The sequence below is a fragment of the Channa argus genome, chromosome 19, assembly GCF_033026475.1.
Source record: "Channa argus isolate prfri chromosome 19, Channa argus male v1.0, whole genome shotgun sequence".
Lineage (NCBI taxonomy): Eukaryota > Metazoa > Chordata > Actinopteri > Anabantiformes > Channidae > Channa > Channa argus.
The window spans coordinates 19726900-19743205 of NC_090215.1; the positions used below are offsets into that span (position 1 = coordinate 19726900).

General features: G+C 40.1%; 1 protein-coding gene across 7 annotated transcripts in view; it reads left to right on the plus strand.

The window, feature by feature from the left end:
• The first annotated feature begins 2200 nt into the window (after window positions 1-2200).
• Window positions 2201-16306, plus strand: part of LOC137104355 (nebulin-like) — a 75569-nt gene continuing 61463 nt past the window's right edge. For 3 of the 7 annotated variants that reach the window (XM_067485345.1, XM_067485348.1, XM_067485353.1), the window contains exons 1-2: window positions 2203-2554; window positions 5647-5741. In XM_067485345.1, the coding sequence (XP_067341446.1) occupies window positions 2435-2554; window positions 5647-5741 (215 nt within the window). In that variant the 5' untranslated portion in view covers window positions 2203-2434. Of the gene's footprint in view, window positions 2555-5646; window positions 5742-16306 lie in introns of all 7 variants that reach the window. The other 4 variants (XM_067485354.1, XM_067485349.1, XM_067485346.1 and 1 more) reach the window with 4 other exon arrangements.

The following is a 16306-nucleotide window of genomic DNA, read 5'->3' on the forward strand; positions in this document are numbered from 1 at the left end:
CACAGGAGAAGCAACACCTTAGGACCAGAATCAGCAGTGTACCTGCACCTGAAGGACAGTGGACACTCATTTGAGGATGACAGTGTCCACATTTTGCACAGTGAAGACAGATGATATGAGAGAGGAGTAAGTGAAGCCATTTATGTTCACACGGAGAATCCTTCTCTCCACAGAGGAGGAGGCCTCAGGCACAACCGGTCTCCCATGTTCCCCAGGAAGATCAAGAACAATTCACACATCCACCAAGAGGGCCACACCTAACAACCCCCATCTTAGGGGTTTAGGGGGTTAGTAATCGTGACATTTTGATGACTCCATCCTGTTCCCACCTCCCACCTTAACAAGCTTCTTCAAGCCAGGGTGGAACAAAAGCTACTCTGGAGGATATAACTGGGTTATAGGTCCAGTTGACATAATACACTTTGGAGAACCAAACCTGGATGACTGAGAATCATTACATATTTTAATATAGGGAAGTTAGAAGGAAGTTAAAAAGCTTTAATGTACATTTGCACCCTAAACTAGAACCGTAGAGTGCAAGTTGAAATTTGGTGAAGTCGTCCTTTAATAGCATGCACTGGAGCCTACATGTACTTTCCTGTAGGTGAGATTTTGTAATTTGTGCTCCCAAACCATCTGTGATTAAATGATTTTAAACACTTTTAAGCCAAATAAAAAATGTTATTTCTGTAAAGAAATAAACTTGGAAACACAAAATTAGCACAAAATGATTAATACAGAACGATACATTTTTAACCTACATTTCTAAATATTGAATATATATATAGCGCCAGTGAACAGTTCATCAACTGCACCAAAACGGCCCTGGATAAGCATTTAAAAAACTCACACGATAATCAACGTCTAGAGCAGTGCCTTCATGTGCTTACAATGAATATACACACATCAGCTGTTTTAATAATGCAGAGCTGATGAGAGCTGTAAGAAAGTGGTGAGGTGCTGTAGGTGGGACAGAGGAGTTAAAGGTTGAGGTGGGTCTGCATCAAGGATCCGCTCTGAGCCCCTTCTTCTTTGCTCTGGTGATGGACAGGTTGACAGATGAGGTTAGACAGGAATCTCCATGGACTATGATGTTTGCAGATGACATTGTGATTTGTAGTGAGAGCAGGGAGCAGGTGGAGGAAAATCTAGAGAGGTGGAGGTCTGCTCTGGAAAACAGAGCATTGAAGCTTTGCCGCAACAAGACAGAATACACGTGTGTGAATGAGAGGGACCCAGGTGGAACGGTGAGGTTACAGGGAGCAGAGGTGAAGAAGGTGCAGGACTTTACGTACTTAGGGTCAACGGTTCAGAGCAACGGAGAGTGTGGAAAGGAGGTGAAGAGGCGAGTGCAGGCAGGTTGGAACGGGTGGAGAAAAGTGTCAGGTGTGTTGTGTGAGTAAAGAGCATCAGCGAGAATGAAAGGAAAGGTGTTCAAGACGGTGGTGAGACCAGAGATGTTGTTCGGCTTAGAGACAGTGGCACTGAAGAAAAGACAGGAGGCAGAGCTGGAGGTAGCAGAGCTTAAGAAGAAGAAGATAAAAATGTACAGTACAGAAAAGTCAAAGATGTGTTTACGTTTGAGGTTTGTGTTTCAACTGTCCCATTAAATAGTTTGTCCACCAGAGAGCACTGTCGCTTTTTTTTTCAGATATAAAGTGTCCTGTTCAGTAGGTATCTTAACCACCATCATTTATAAAACTAATGTTGATGACTCTAAAAAGTATACTGATACCTGTCAGATTTAGAATGGTTGTGCTTATCTCATTTTCAAGTAGGTAATTCAGTAAAAGGTGTTTTGTATTGTATGATAAAAACAAATGTTTCATGTATTTATCAGGGAAAGCAGACATTAATAACCATGAAATGATAAAAGTGCCAGTTCAGCCAAAAGGCATTTTTTAAATCAGCAGGTTGATGTTAAAAACAAAACTCGACAAGCAAAAGTCAAAGCATCAGAATGAAAATCGAAATCAGATTCTTTAAACTGGACATAAAAAGTAATAAAAAGACTAACAACAATGCACTTTTAAATGAAAAAGCAAGACAGAGCAGACCCACACTGAAGACAAACTCATAGTTTAACGAATGACACAAAGACCTGAAGACATTCAGCCTTTACTTTGAAATCACAAATTCCTCACAAAGAAGGACCAACTTCCCGTTTCCAGCAACAACGTCCGGTTTCCTCCGCGCTAACTGCCGTTAGCTTGCGTTCGGTCCGCGCGCAGCATCCAGTGTTGGGAGCGGACGGAGCAGAGCTGGCGGACCTGTCGGCGTCTCGGCTTCCTCACTTTGTTTACCGTGTCGCAGTTTGAAAGCGAGCTCGCCGGGGACGTTTTGTGGACAACGTTACGCCTGTTTACAACAAGTGGGATTTAACCTCTTGCGGGAAAAAAACCCAAAACCAAACCAAAGCCCGGAGGTTTGGAGGATGAACCCTCAGTGTGCCCGCTGTGGGAAGATCGTCTACCCGACGGAGAAAGTTAGCTGCCTGGACAAGGTGAGCGCTCTTTCCGTGGACAGGTGTACGGAGACACCTGAGAACAAACGTGTGCGTATTTAGCTCACACTTTAATTAGCTAATTCTCTGTGTCAAGCCATGAAAGTTCAAGTTCGCTGGATGAGTTTATTGTAAAGTGTTTTAGAGACTGTGTGTCTGCGTGTTTGCGGAAGGAAAAGATGCTTTTAACCGTAAAAAGTAAAATAATATGACAACACATTTTAATATGCAAATCCCCACGAGAAATCAACTCAATTAAAACAGTCGATTAATCGCCCCCCCCCCCCCCCCCCCCCCCACACACACACACACACTCTTTCAAGTGAGAAGATTCTTTTTTTTTTTTATGAGCTAAATATTGTATGATTTGTGGGACTTTGGGAGGAAGAAAACTTCACCAACACGATGATGGCTTTAACAAAACGGCCTCCCAAAGTTCGCCTGCGTGATCGTTGGAGGTTTGTCTTGTAGACTTTAAGTGTCTTCCAAAAGTGAGGTTTTGACTTTTTATTACGTCTTCTGTTAATCTTCAAAATCATAAAATCTTACCTTGTTACATCTATGGGCAAACAATGAAACAACCAAACAAGTTAAGTGACAAAATTAAATAAATAATGTAACATTAAAAACCGAACAATTAAATTAAAAGGGCAGCAAATGGTCATTAGAATGAAGAAATTAAAGTTAAAAAATTAAATCTGACCCTGACCCACTAGAAAAAGTCCTGAACTTAGAATTTAAACCCTTAAATTATCACATTTGAGAAGCTGAGACGTGCTTTTTTATGACTTACAGATATCATCTTCCTGTCTGCTCATCTGTAGTAACATGTATGCATGTAATCAAGATTAATTTAAATATATCTTCATAAACATCTTTGCTTTTTTAATTGTTAAATTTGTGTTTGAAGGGTAACACCTCTATACTAGTACGTTATATAATGGGGCTAAATAATTAATTTATCTTCAGCAGGCTCATGCATTCACTGTCTGTCCTGTGAGGCATCCGATGACACAACAGCATGTAGGCACTGCACATAATATTACCATAATATCCCCAAATAGCCCCCAGCTTTTTACATTTGATCATTTCTATCAAATGTGGTTTGTTGACTGAACAAATAAAATCACAAATAAGGTTTATTGTTTTTAATCTATAAATATTATCTCTAAAAAGGAACAAAAAATATTTTCTTTCCCGTCTCGTAAAAGCTGACATGACTTTATAAAAGAGCTAAAGCAGTGTGAGAGGCCGTGATTTAAGGAGGAGGGGGCTGGCAGAGACACAAAGAAGTAGAAGAAGAAAGTGAGAAACCGAGTGTGAGGGCGAGAGAAAGAGAAAGAATTACCGCCGTCTAAGAGCCTCAGACGTCCCTGATGTCCCTTACAAAAGCCCATTTCATCACTTCTTTTACGTTTCAACTACAAAGCCTCATTTTAAGCGAGAATAAAAACTAATGGCAAAGAAGGTTTATCGTACCAGGTTTGAACTTTGCGACTGGTTATTTTTTGGCTAAGAACTGATCTGCTGTGAAATGTGTTTGAATTCGACAGAGAGAGAGAGTTGTAACAAAACTGATCAGAGTTCCTACAGTTTAGATAAGTGCGTCGAGGGTTGTAAGTTAAACACACCTACATTAGAGGTTAGTTGGGTCTAAATGTATAATCTCCCTGTAAGTTAATTTGGTGAAGCTTTCAACAAACAGTGGCATCCAACAGTTACAGGTAGACACCATCGTCCATTTGGAGCCATATTTGTGTTCTGAGAAATGCATGTCCAGCACCAAGTCCTGTGAGAAATATCTGCTGTTTACATGCTAACTGTTCCATCATTTTCACCAGCTGTAGCTTCCTACTGCGTTTGACTGAAAACTGCTGCTTGCTGGTGAGAAAACACATTGTGCACGTGGGGAGAGTTTTTGAAACCAACATCAACATTATGATACTGATTTCAAACATTTCTCTCTATAACTTAATATATAAATTTTAAATACATTTTATTTACATTTATCTATTAATTTTAGACCGTAAAATTTGTGAAGATTTCACCTTATTATTATTATTATTATTATTATTATTAATATAAATAACAAACTATTTTCACATTATTCCCACTAGCTTTCATTCTTTTAGTGTCTGCTATAGTTTATCATCACAGTGAATTAGCATTTTGACACGTCATGCTCTTTCAGTTAAGTACGACATAGAAACCTGTTGAAGACCTGATGAAGACCTGATCCTGTTGATCCTGTTAACCCCTGAACTGTTGGCGACTGATTCCTTAAAGGAGTGAATAATGTAAAAGCAGGACAGATGGAGGGCCATCTGAACTGGATACTGAATGAAAGTGTTTGGCAGTGAGATGAGCTTTCTTCAGTTTTGCCCAGAACAAATGTCAGTTTCAATCCAGCCCCCTGCAGTTTATATTTACTTTATGGAAGATTTCCACTCACTTCTACTCATTCGCTGCTGAACTATATCAACTGAACATCTAAAAAAAAAAAGACAGTCCCACTGGTGCCGCTTGGTTGACAGGTGGTTTGTAAGAAACAGAAAGTAGAGCTTGTAAGAACAGAGGGTTGACCCGAAATCCACTAAGCTGCTGTTCCCAAAGCTCTTGGCCACATCACAGGGCCTCCACACATAGACTCACTCATTTTCATCATCTGACCTAAGTGTGAAATTCTGGTCACATAACAAGTAGTAGGAGAATTCCGAGCATCCAACAGGATTTGTGCAACAACCTTTTTAACAGTTTCAACAGCTCTTAACAGCTCTGCTGATACACACACCAAAGACAGGAGCGACCACCGTGGTGAATGACATCACATCACATTGCTTGTGATATGATGATGTAAAGAACTGCACCGGTGAAAGACTGACACCTTACATCAGTAAACACTGGAAGCAGACATTAGCTGTTTGAAGGAACTGGACCAGTCATTATATAGACTGGAAAGAGGTCAGAGGTCATGGACCAGGAGTTTGTTACCTCCTATTATCATGTGGTTTTTATATTCATGTCAAAGAAACACAAACACAATGGATATTATAAACCCGAAGTTTTACTCTTTGGAAGTAAGAGGAAATGTAATGGGTCTAAACAGACTCATCCAACACAGCGTGTTTGTGTGTTTTCTCCAGAACTGGCACAAAGGATGTTTCCACTGCGAGGTTTGCAAGATGACCCTGAACATGAAGAACTACAAAGGCTACGACAAGAAACCCTACTGCAATGCGTGAGTCCTCTTCTCACTCTGTCTGAACAGTATAAATGACAGCACACGCCCTCCAATGCTTTGTTTTATACTTCAGTATAAAATGTATATAAGTATGAAGTACACACAGGGGGCTTGCTGCTTGTTTGTTCTGTCTGTACTCTATTGAAATGGAAGTGTTGGAACTTCACATATTGGTCGACTTCCTCTGGGTTTAAACACCATCTGGATGTTGCTGGCGTGTGATTATCTGCCTCTTTGCCCTGACTGCAGGCTCTTCGTATCTGTGTGGTGACCCTCTAAGGTTTTTATAGCAGCGAGGGGTTCGGTCTTTGGTTGGTGGTTTTGAATGTGAGCCCAGCCCCTCTTTGCTGCCCGCTGCTGGTTTGTCTGCAGTTTATGGCTCTGAATCTGTGCATTGCTCTATAGTGTTGACATGCTCTGCTTGTTATTATGTACACAGCATGATGGGCCAAACTGCCATTTATGGTCCTTAAAGAATATTTGACTTGCAGTGCATGATTACAAGCCACAATGGAGGCAAAACTTAGATCTGTGTTTGATAGATTATAGGAGCTGAAAAAGATTTGGTTGGCATGCCGACAGAAAGTTGAAACATATGTTTGTCTTTTATTTTGTATGCTTTTTTTTTTTTTTTTAATGATACAATGACAGATCCGACGTTTCCAGAAAAAGGAATGGGTGATTATTCCTGAAACTGTAATGACATGCACTTAGGGAGGGGCAAGAAAATGTAATCTCACTTTGTGCTGCTCAAAGTGTGCTGGATGGCAAAGCAAATCTAGATTAAAAAATAGCTATTCAAATCATGCCATTCTCCACTAACTAGAGCCATATGTGCATATATTGATACAGAAAAACATCATTAAAAAGGATTTTTTCTTTTTACATATTATAAACAGTAGAAAGCATAATATTAGGTGTGGCTGTGCAACAGGAATGAAAAATAAACCCCACCCCAGTAAGTGAGTTGGAAAATAAACACTTCTGAAAAACTTGTGATCTACACTCTGCTGTTGATATCTAGGAGAGAGGAGGGATGTCTGCCTAAAAAATGTTTTAGAACGTTTACCCTGTCTTGGCTGCTAAGGCAGTAAAATATAATGTATATGCACTAAATCGATTTGCTTTGTGTAGTTTGGTCACAGTTGGCAGTGAAGAGCACAAAAACACATTTAGTCCACTAACAAACGTACACACTTACACACTGTATATACAGATACACATGCTCACAAGAGTGGACTTCATGGCAGAGGTTACTTTATGACCTTTGACCCTGTTGGGTTAAAAAAGCTTTTCTGCTCTCAGCTTGTGGAACAAACCATCTTTGTTACTCACCATCATATAAACAAACCGCCAGAGCTTGGCTCATATTTGTGGCTTTTTGCCCCTTTTTTTTAAGATGTAGCCGCTGATCTTTGTGCATCATACACTGAAAAATTGATCAGGCTCATTTCAGGTGTGTGTGTGTGTGTGTGTGTGTGTGTGTGTGTGTGTGTGTGTGTGTGTGTGTGTGTGTGTGTGTGAAAACATTGTGTGAGGAGAGAGAGCAGTGGAAGGTGGCTTTTTCTGATCTCCTCATCTGCTGCAGATCCTGGTGTTCAGAGTATTTTTCTACCAAATAACAAACACAGTTTTTTGCTGCTGAACATTTTGTTTCAGTTACGAGCATCTGTTGGTTTGTAAGTTAAGACCAATCTATGCAAACATACAAAAGCGGCGAAGTTTTGAGCTCACACAGATGGAGGCAGGTACTGTAGCACGTTGATCTCGATACATAGCTTCTTGTGTGCCGACTTTACATGCAACTTTTTTCCCCTATAGATGCATATTTCGTGTTTTCGCCTCATTATTGCAATGTCCTCACACACAGCCTCTCTACGAGCTTGTGGTGTTTGGAGTGTGTTTGTTTAGTTCAGACTGCTGACAAGGTTGTAGAGCATTTTTCCCACAGGTCTCAGTTTACTTAAAATAGACGCTTGATAGTTACTGATGTCACGGTGTTAATGTTTAATTTATTAAGCCCAGTATAAACTAACATTCAGTTATGAAAAGGAGGCCAGGTGTGTTAGTGCATCCTAGTTTTCTGCTTGTACCATTTTATTCAAAGTTACCAATGAAAGCAGAGAACCAGTTGCATTCTCAGCATGTTAGATCCACTGATCCAACAGTAGAACAACATAGTGATGCCCTGCTTGTACTCTCACACACTGGAGTTACAGGCTCATTTTACACTCGTGTAAAGAGTGAATGTCACAGTACATCAATAAGAACCTGCAGGGTATTTATTCCACTTAACATAGTGCTTAAAGATTAAACTAGAAGAGGTTTGACTCTGCTGTGGGTTTAGTATATATACACTTACTGCTCACTCTACCTTTGCAAAGATCCTAATTTTCAGGTTTGGTTGGCACTGTCAGAGTATTAAGTATTAATGGAACTGCATTACATTGAGAGATTTTGAATATTTTCTTTACCATGTTTACGTTGCTGTTGAATTGGCTTCCATATGATTCCTCCAACAAAAATAACTTGTGCCCAAAAGTTTTTGTTTTGTGTCAAAGTAGATTTTACTCATATGTGCAATAGTCTTATGTCATGTAAAAACAAGATATAATAAGAGACTTTTTTTTTTCTGTTGAGGGACATTTTGCCCAGCAATAAATCATTCTGTCAGTCTCATAATTTGGTTTTAAAAAATGTAAATAAGTCATCATTTTGAGCTTTCCAAACACTATGCAAGTCATTTTAAACATTGACTTTTGGTAACATTTGTCATAGTTGTGTCATTTTATGGAGTAGAAACATAGAATAACATTGTTTGAACATTATTGGAATAATAGTGTTTCTTGTTACATTGATGCTGAAGATAAGAAAGAACAGAGTTCAGCGAGAACACAAAGCTGGATGGTTATTGTTTCTCGTTTGTTGAATTTACAGCTTCCACTTTTGTTAATCGCTGTGTAATTATTTCCCTCCACCTCTGCTGCTGTCTGATCTGTGTCTGTGTGTGTGTGTGTGTGTGTGTGTGTGAAGTTACTCTGACAGGTTTGTCTACTGTGCAGAAATGAGCTGCTGCAGGGATTTCTCACTCGTCACTGAGAGTTTTGTACCTCCGTGTTACATGTAGTGCTCCGTGTACAAACCCGCATCCTGTAATTAAACAGAGTCTTAGAGGCTTATGATGTGTGTTGAGGGAAAAGCCCGGCGTCTTTGTTTTCTTTGGCTATTTGTGTTGTGCGTCTGATACGTCTCCATTGTTGAGCTCTGGCTGCAGTTGACACTGTTATGACAAGAATAACATCTGAATTCACTGCCTCAGCTGGGACCCCTGTGGCTTTATATCATCATCAGTTTGTCCTGGTTTTATTACGGTTTCTGTTGTTGAACTTTGTGCTAAATAGGGAGAAACAGAGTAAAGAGCAGGTTGTCACCTTCCCATTCTTTCATTTCAGACCCGCCACTTAAAATGGACAAATCCACTATATGTTCTGGTTAAGTTGCTTATTGATAAGATTGAGTCTTGTTCAGATTATATTTGTCATCGATCTGCTTCACTGCAAAAAACCCAGTTAAATAAAATGCTAATTAGGACTTAGTCAATGGTCAAATTAAGAAAAACCATGTGGAAACCATGATGGCTAGCTGGCATATAGGTATAACTGTCAGGAAGTTACAGTCTCCTCATGGCTACGCACAGATCTGAAGTTTGTGTCTCTTTTCTGAAAGTGATGCTCAAATCCATTTGCCTTTTGTTTTATGTGTCACAATGGAAAAGTACGCAACAAAGATCCAACAGCATGGAAAACGGCATGAAAACCGGGATCATGTGGTTACCAGTTTCAACACGAGGCTGATTTGTGTTGGAGGAATTTCACTACAACTTATCAAACAGTATTTTGTTTGTCATTGCAGTAAACTGTTCTCTGGTATAACTCGAATACTGTAAAATAACTATCACTATGTTCATACATAAATGATCAATAAGTGACAAAAATATATAGTTACTTGCTCCACCTGCCAGAAAAGGAAATAAATCTATATTTTTGTTTTTTTTTACTGAAATACCTTTTGTTGGTATTGTCATGCACAGTTTCACATGGTGAATGTGATTTTCATGCTCTGTAAACTGTCAAGGTCGTGTGTTCGAAAGCTCACTCCAGTGAATACACTGTGACATGCGTTCATGTTGACGTGAATGGTGTTAGGCCAACCTGAGGTCAGTAAAACGGACCTGCAGGCTCGTGTTAGCCCAAACTTAACTCTGATTGTTTCAGACCAGAGGGACATTTATTGTCTGTAGATTTTCAACCACGGTCCCATGGTGCTTAAGATCCTGTCTCCAACTCAAGAGGGGGAGGCAGACAGAAAGGGGGGTTACATGTGAGGAGAAGGATTACAGGAGCACATGAGAGACAGCACAGTCCAACACACAAAGCTTTCTGAATGTATTAAAGGACTAATACAACTAAACAACTTCACAATGTTTCCTGATGTTTCAGTGCTGGTGGAAGCCTGCACATGTGCACACTCAGATACAATCCTATACAAACATGTGGATTCCTGTAACAGTACGGAGTTTTACTGTGTATTGTATGACGAAGCTGCGTGTCCTCTGTTCTCTCTGTGTGTTAGTTTTTAGTTTGGCTTGTTACTCATGCTTAAATGTTTTATTTGCCAAATATCAAACTCGCATAATATAACTCATTTCCCAAATCTTTAGCTTTTTTTTAAATGTATGGGTTAAGGTTGTGTACAATGGCTCAAACACAGGGTTTGAAAAGCAAATACCTACAGCTAACTGTCATTAATCAATCAATTACAGTAGTTGATTGACAGAGTGGTAATATGCTCACTTTTATAAGTGACAGACCCATTTTGTTCATTCTCTGAATTCAACTTTCAGATGTGACACTTTGTTGTTTTCTCTATCATAGTATATAATCATTATCTAAATTGTACCTTGGTTTAAGGGCACTGATCAGATAAATCAAGCAATATATTGGATACTGTTCTGGGGAATTATTCACTAATATCTGACATTTATACACAGAACAAAAAGATCAAGAGATGATGCAGCTTTAGTTTATAAAAACATTCTTGCATCACAAGAACACGGAGTACTTGACGTTTTCATAGGAAAGTTCTTTGGTGCATATTCACTAACACAGACAAAAAGATTTATAATAACAGAAATACTGAAAACACGCATTGACCAAATGGCATAAAAATGCTAAAAGGGCTCAGATTAGGTGACTCGGTCTGATAAAATTAACAGAGCATCCGTTATTATTTTATGTTATGTGTCTGAAAATACACCAGTGACTGAGCCACTTTTAACTTTTATCTGCTGCCCTAAATATGTGGGATTAGCCTCTTGGCCCTAAGGGTTTTCTATTTGGGGTTCATTTCTCGTTTTAGCATCTTTTTGATGAACTACTGGATTTACTTTGCTCATGCACATCTCTGTTGTCTGTCATCTGTAGATTTGAGAAATTAACAACTAGAAAAGGTAAATCCAAAGAACTCAAAGCAAGAAATCCAGATTTTGCTGACATTTCCTCTTTCTCGGATATGTTTGCTGTTACTAGTAGAGCAGAGATTTCCCCACAGAATGTGCAAACTAGTGCCAAACGGTTAGCGATATACTGTGGCAGAGGCTGCAGCAAACATCCAGCTCTGAAACAATGTGCTGCACAGCAGGCTGCTTTATGTGTGAGATATTTATGTTTAATTAAGTTCCCTTTATGCTAATTAGTACTAATCAAAGCTGGTTATGTAACACTGCACACCAAGAAGACACGTACTGTACGACCGCGTGGAGGTCGTACAGATCTAAAGAGGTCACTAAAGAGGACTTTGGTGTGTGTGTGTGTGTGTGTGTGTGTGTGTGTGTGTGTTTTAAAACTGTGTTAATATGATTTTAACATGTTTGTTTCTGTGCATGGTAACGGCCGTTTCTCAGTTCAGATTGTTGTGATAAAGACTGTGGTTATGTAACAGCTGCCCACATAACCCAGTTTACTCCTGTCTTATTGTGTTCTTCAGTGGTAGCAGCAGTCTGTGTAGCTTCACTGAGGCAGGAGAAAAGCAGATCATGCAGTAATAAACTTACAGTTAAGGCATCTCAACTAGACTAGTCAAGCAGGTGATGGATGAGTGTCTCCTCCTCACCTGTCGTAGAGGGAATTTATCCTGTGGATCCCAGTGCTCTGCTTCGTGGTTATGTTGTGTTATTGTTGCTTCTGTGTTGCATCACAGCTACACAAAGCTTTAAAGCAGCTAGTTTCAGTTCATATTGGCTGCCACACGGGTGCTGCTGGGGACACTGTCCAGTTTAAGCCTCCTGCTTGGATTATCAGAAGAAAAGGTGGAAAGTTGTGTCAGAAAGTATGTGGTTATTTGCCAAATTGTCAAAGGTACATCAAGCCTGTGGACAAAACATTCTGCTGCATGCTCTGTAAAAAGCAGGTGGAGGCGTTGGACTACAGGTTGTAGAAAATAAAGAATGGCCAAAATTATTCTATTACTTATGTTTGGAAGTGTCACAAGTAAGTCCCTCAGAGAGACCCAGATGTTTTGAGTTGTCTCTGGCTCTTGACGTTTTCTGATTAAATAAAGTTGTTTGTTCACAGAGAGGATATATCAACCAAAGTCTGAGTGAAGTCACAGGACACTGCTATGTAAAGTCTCGAATAAGACTCACATTCAAGTTGGGACTCTAGTCCCCACATTAGAACTAATGAGATTTAAGTTAGTAACCTTCCTTTGTATCTCTGTGCTCTAGCGATGTGCACAGCTGGCCAGAGGTTAAAATCCCCATTTGGCAACTATTTCAATAACTGATTCATTACCATTCAAAAATTCCCCAAATTTAACACTTTAACCCGTTAGAATACTTGACACTTTATGTGATATATTTTTTCCTCTTGTTGCTTTTGTCTTTACTTTCATTTTACAATTATGAGGCTTAAACAGAAAAAAGAAATAATAGAAAAATAATTCAACTTCCTCCTTGAGCAAGCATGGAAACCGTGGAGAGAAAAAACTCCCTTTAACAGAAGAAACCTCCAGCAGAATCAGGCTCAGGGTGGGCAGAGAGGAAAGTGGAGAGAGAAAAGAAAAGAAAAGAGCAACACAAAGCAACAACAAAACATCGGGCAGGGTGGTTGGACCAGTAGCTGCACACAAAGAGACGAGGACAGAGAAGGAGAAAGACAACTACGGGAGAGAGAAGACGCAGTTGATGTCATGCAGTGGTGGCATATAAATGTGGGGTGAGAGGAGAGGAGAGGGGCTCAGCCCATCAGGAGTGGGCAACAAGTGGATGATATGAAACTATGAGGTCTTTTACATATGATGGAACTTGACTGTTTACAGCTTTTTATGTAAGAAGCAGGGTTTTAAATTCTATTCTAGATTTTCTGGGAAACCAATGAAGAGAAGCTAGTGGAGGTTAAATATGACCTCCACTGTTAATAATAATAATCGACCCATTAAATAAGAAAGAAGAGACTAGTTGGTTCTTTTCCTTTGGGCTGTTCCCTTTCAGGTGTCTCCACAGCGAATCATGTGCCTCCATCCAACTCTGTCGTCTGCATCCTCTTCTCTCACACCAACTAACTTCATGTCCTCTCTCACTACATCCATAAATCTCCTCTTTGCTCTTCCTCTAGACCTCCTGCCTGGCAGCTCCAACCTCAGCATCCTTCTACCGATATATTCACAGTTTCTCCTCTGAACATGTCCAAACCACCTCAATCTGGCCTCTCTGACTTTATCTCCAACACAAAAAGCTTTCCAGACTGGAAGAATGTTCCAGCTCTTAGATACACAGACCTGTTGTCTTAATTAGCTCAGATAAAATCCGTGAGTCTTGCCAACTTTTAAAGAGCAGCTCAGATTTTGAAGTGCATTTCCTAAAGGGGAACGTTTCTGTGAATTAAGCCTGAGATGAGAACTCAGTGACACTAAAAAACAAATGTCTTTCAGGGAGAGAGAGATGGAAAAGGAGAGGGAGAGCGGGGAGACTGAGAATAAATCCGACTGTGAGAAACAAAGATTGTGAGTGCAGCATGTTGAGAGTGAGAGCTGCTAAAAGTTACGACGATGGGAAACTTATGTAATCCCACCGTCTAATCCTTCATGGTTCAAGCTGAGAATCTGCTGAAAGGAGGGCAACAGGAGCGAGTGTACAGAAGCCAAAGACGGAGAAATTAGACACATTTTTGAATATAAATAAATGAAGAGAAATGTGAAGGCACTGAGAGGCTCAGTCATCAACATGGAAGGAAAGCGAGGAGGAGAGAAAACAGGACAGTGGGATGAGAAATGGCTCTATTGAAAGCCGTCTGGGAGCGTTCCGCATGAATGAGTGGAGATAAAGACGGAGGACGGGGAGGAAAGATCACGGGAGACAGTGTCATGGTGTTAGAAGTTGTTTCTCTAAAAGCAGCCCAATAAGGGGACAGTTCTCTGTAGACTGCTGCTGTTGCTTTCTCATTAAAGGCTCCTCGCCGTCTCCGTCTGCTGTTGTTTCTGTCTTGTCTTCTGTTCAGGTCTGTTCTCACTCCACATTTCATCCTGTTTTCACGTTTGCTCTCCCTTCTTCTCCTTCACTTTTCCTGACTGTGCTTCCCTTGCTGTCCTGCCAGCCACCTCCCTTTCCAGTCTGTCCTCTGCTCCTTGTCTGTCCATTCCTTTCCTTTTTTAACCTCTCTTTTCCACTTCTTTCTTTCTGAACTGTTAAGACGTTTGCCCCTGATGCCGTGAAGACAGCAGGTTTTGGATAATGTTGCGTGGTGCTTTTGGAGGCCCGTGATCTACTGTATACTCTCTTCTGGTTATGAAGAAAAGTCAAAATAATCTAGAAAGGTTTTTCAAATTGGGTACATAGTTTTCGTTTATATTATGGCCAGTTATGGTGTAATAAATAATTAATTGTTTTAAAAGTTATTATAGCCTTATTTTGGAGATGTGTTGTCGACATCTACTGTGATGTGAACAGCAGTTCAGAGATGTTTGCATCTAACTTTTTAGATTTTTAGCAAGGCTCAACACTCTGACCAATCAGAATTTCATCAATTTCTGACTTATGAGTAGGTTTTGCAGATTCATTATTGATTATAACAGGTCAGTCTGAGTTTACATAGTAAACCATCCAATATTCACATTTGAGAAGCGGGTACCAGAGAACATGGTTTGTCAAAATATATTTTCAGCTTTATGGTGCTTGTTGGCTTCTAAGATGTCTCATCTCTTTCCTCATCGATCCTTGTGTCTCAGTTGAAGTCAGAAGCTTCTGTTGTGAACTCTTTATCACAGCCGTACATCAGCCCGGCAGCCAGCCATTAAATCCTAGTGATGATAATATCTCTTACTTAAATAAGCACAGCCTGAATTAACTCCCCTCATTCGTCATGGTCTTTTATCAGGGGCCGCCTCCGACTGAGAAGCATGAGAGGTGGTTACAGGCATTAAATGTTGGTGATCAAGGTGAAGTAATTAAACATTAGTGGTAGAAGAACTGCAGGCAATTCAGAGCAACTTTGTGGGCAATTCTAGGAAATATTAAAATGTCTGGTTTGAAACCAGGGTGCTTAGGAACGTATGATCATGGTGACTTGATTGAATAGGGCAGCAGATAAAACACTCAAGGTAGAATGCACTGTCTGATTTCAGTCACACCGGCTAAATATCAAACCACACCAATTGTCTCGAAGCAGGGTGGAGACGAGACCCAGCACTGAATAAAACATGTTTGGAATTAGAACTGGTCTTGTAGGTTTAAGTTGGTGCTGAAAGGAAGTGATGATGATGATGACGGTGATTTAGCATGAGCAGTGTTGCTTCAGTGCCACGGACACACACGCCGCGTTAGTTCATGCCCGGTGGAGTATACATGCAGCAGTGTGTCTAATGTCAAACTAGGCCACTGGTTGTGGAGTAGAAACCCAGCATGGTCTTCAGCTTTTACTCTGGCCGTCTGTGTCAGTCATAAAAACCTGATTGTAGCACAAAATACTGCAGAACTGGCGAATCTGGCTTCTGATGTTCTACAGTTACTTACTATAATTAAGAAAATGATCTAGTGTCAAGATTTGATGCATATCTCAAATTTATGTAATGGTGAATTGAAGATCTCTGACTGCTGATTAGACTCAAGAAGACTTCATCTCCATATTTTAAAGTATTTCAATGACTAAAGAAGCAACAGAATTATGGTGATGACACTTATAATTAGTTGTGGCCCTAAACTAATCGCTGCAACACTATGTGAATGATAGAACAGTAGTAAATGACGAGTCAGCTCAGAGGGAGGCTGTTTTATGGAGGATGAAGCTGCAGCAAAGGCACAGAACAGCACCTTTGAATACTGCTGAACTACCTGTGACCTGGGATATATTAAGTGTGTGTGTGTGTGTGTGTGTGTGTGTGTGTGTGTGTGTGTGTGAGAGAGACACAGAGACCTTGCTTAGATCTGTGTTCTATCTTAACACTTTGTCTCTTTTCTGATACTGCATTTTATTAATAATGTATCTGAATTACAGCAATGGTGATACTTG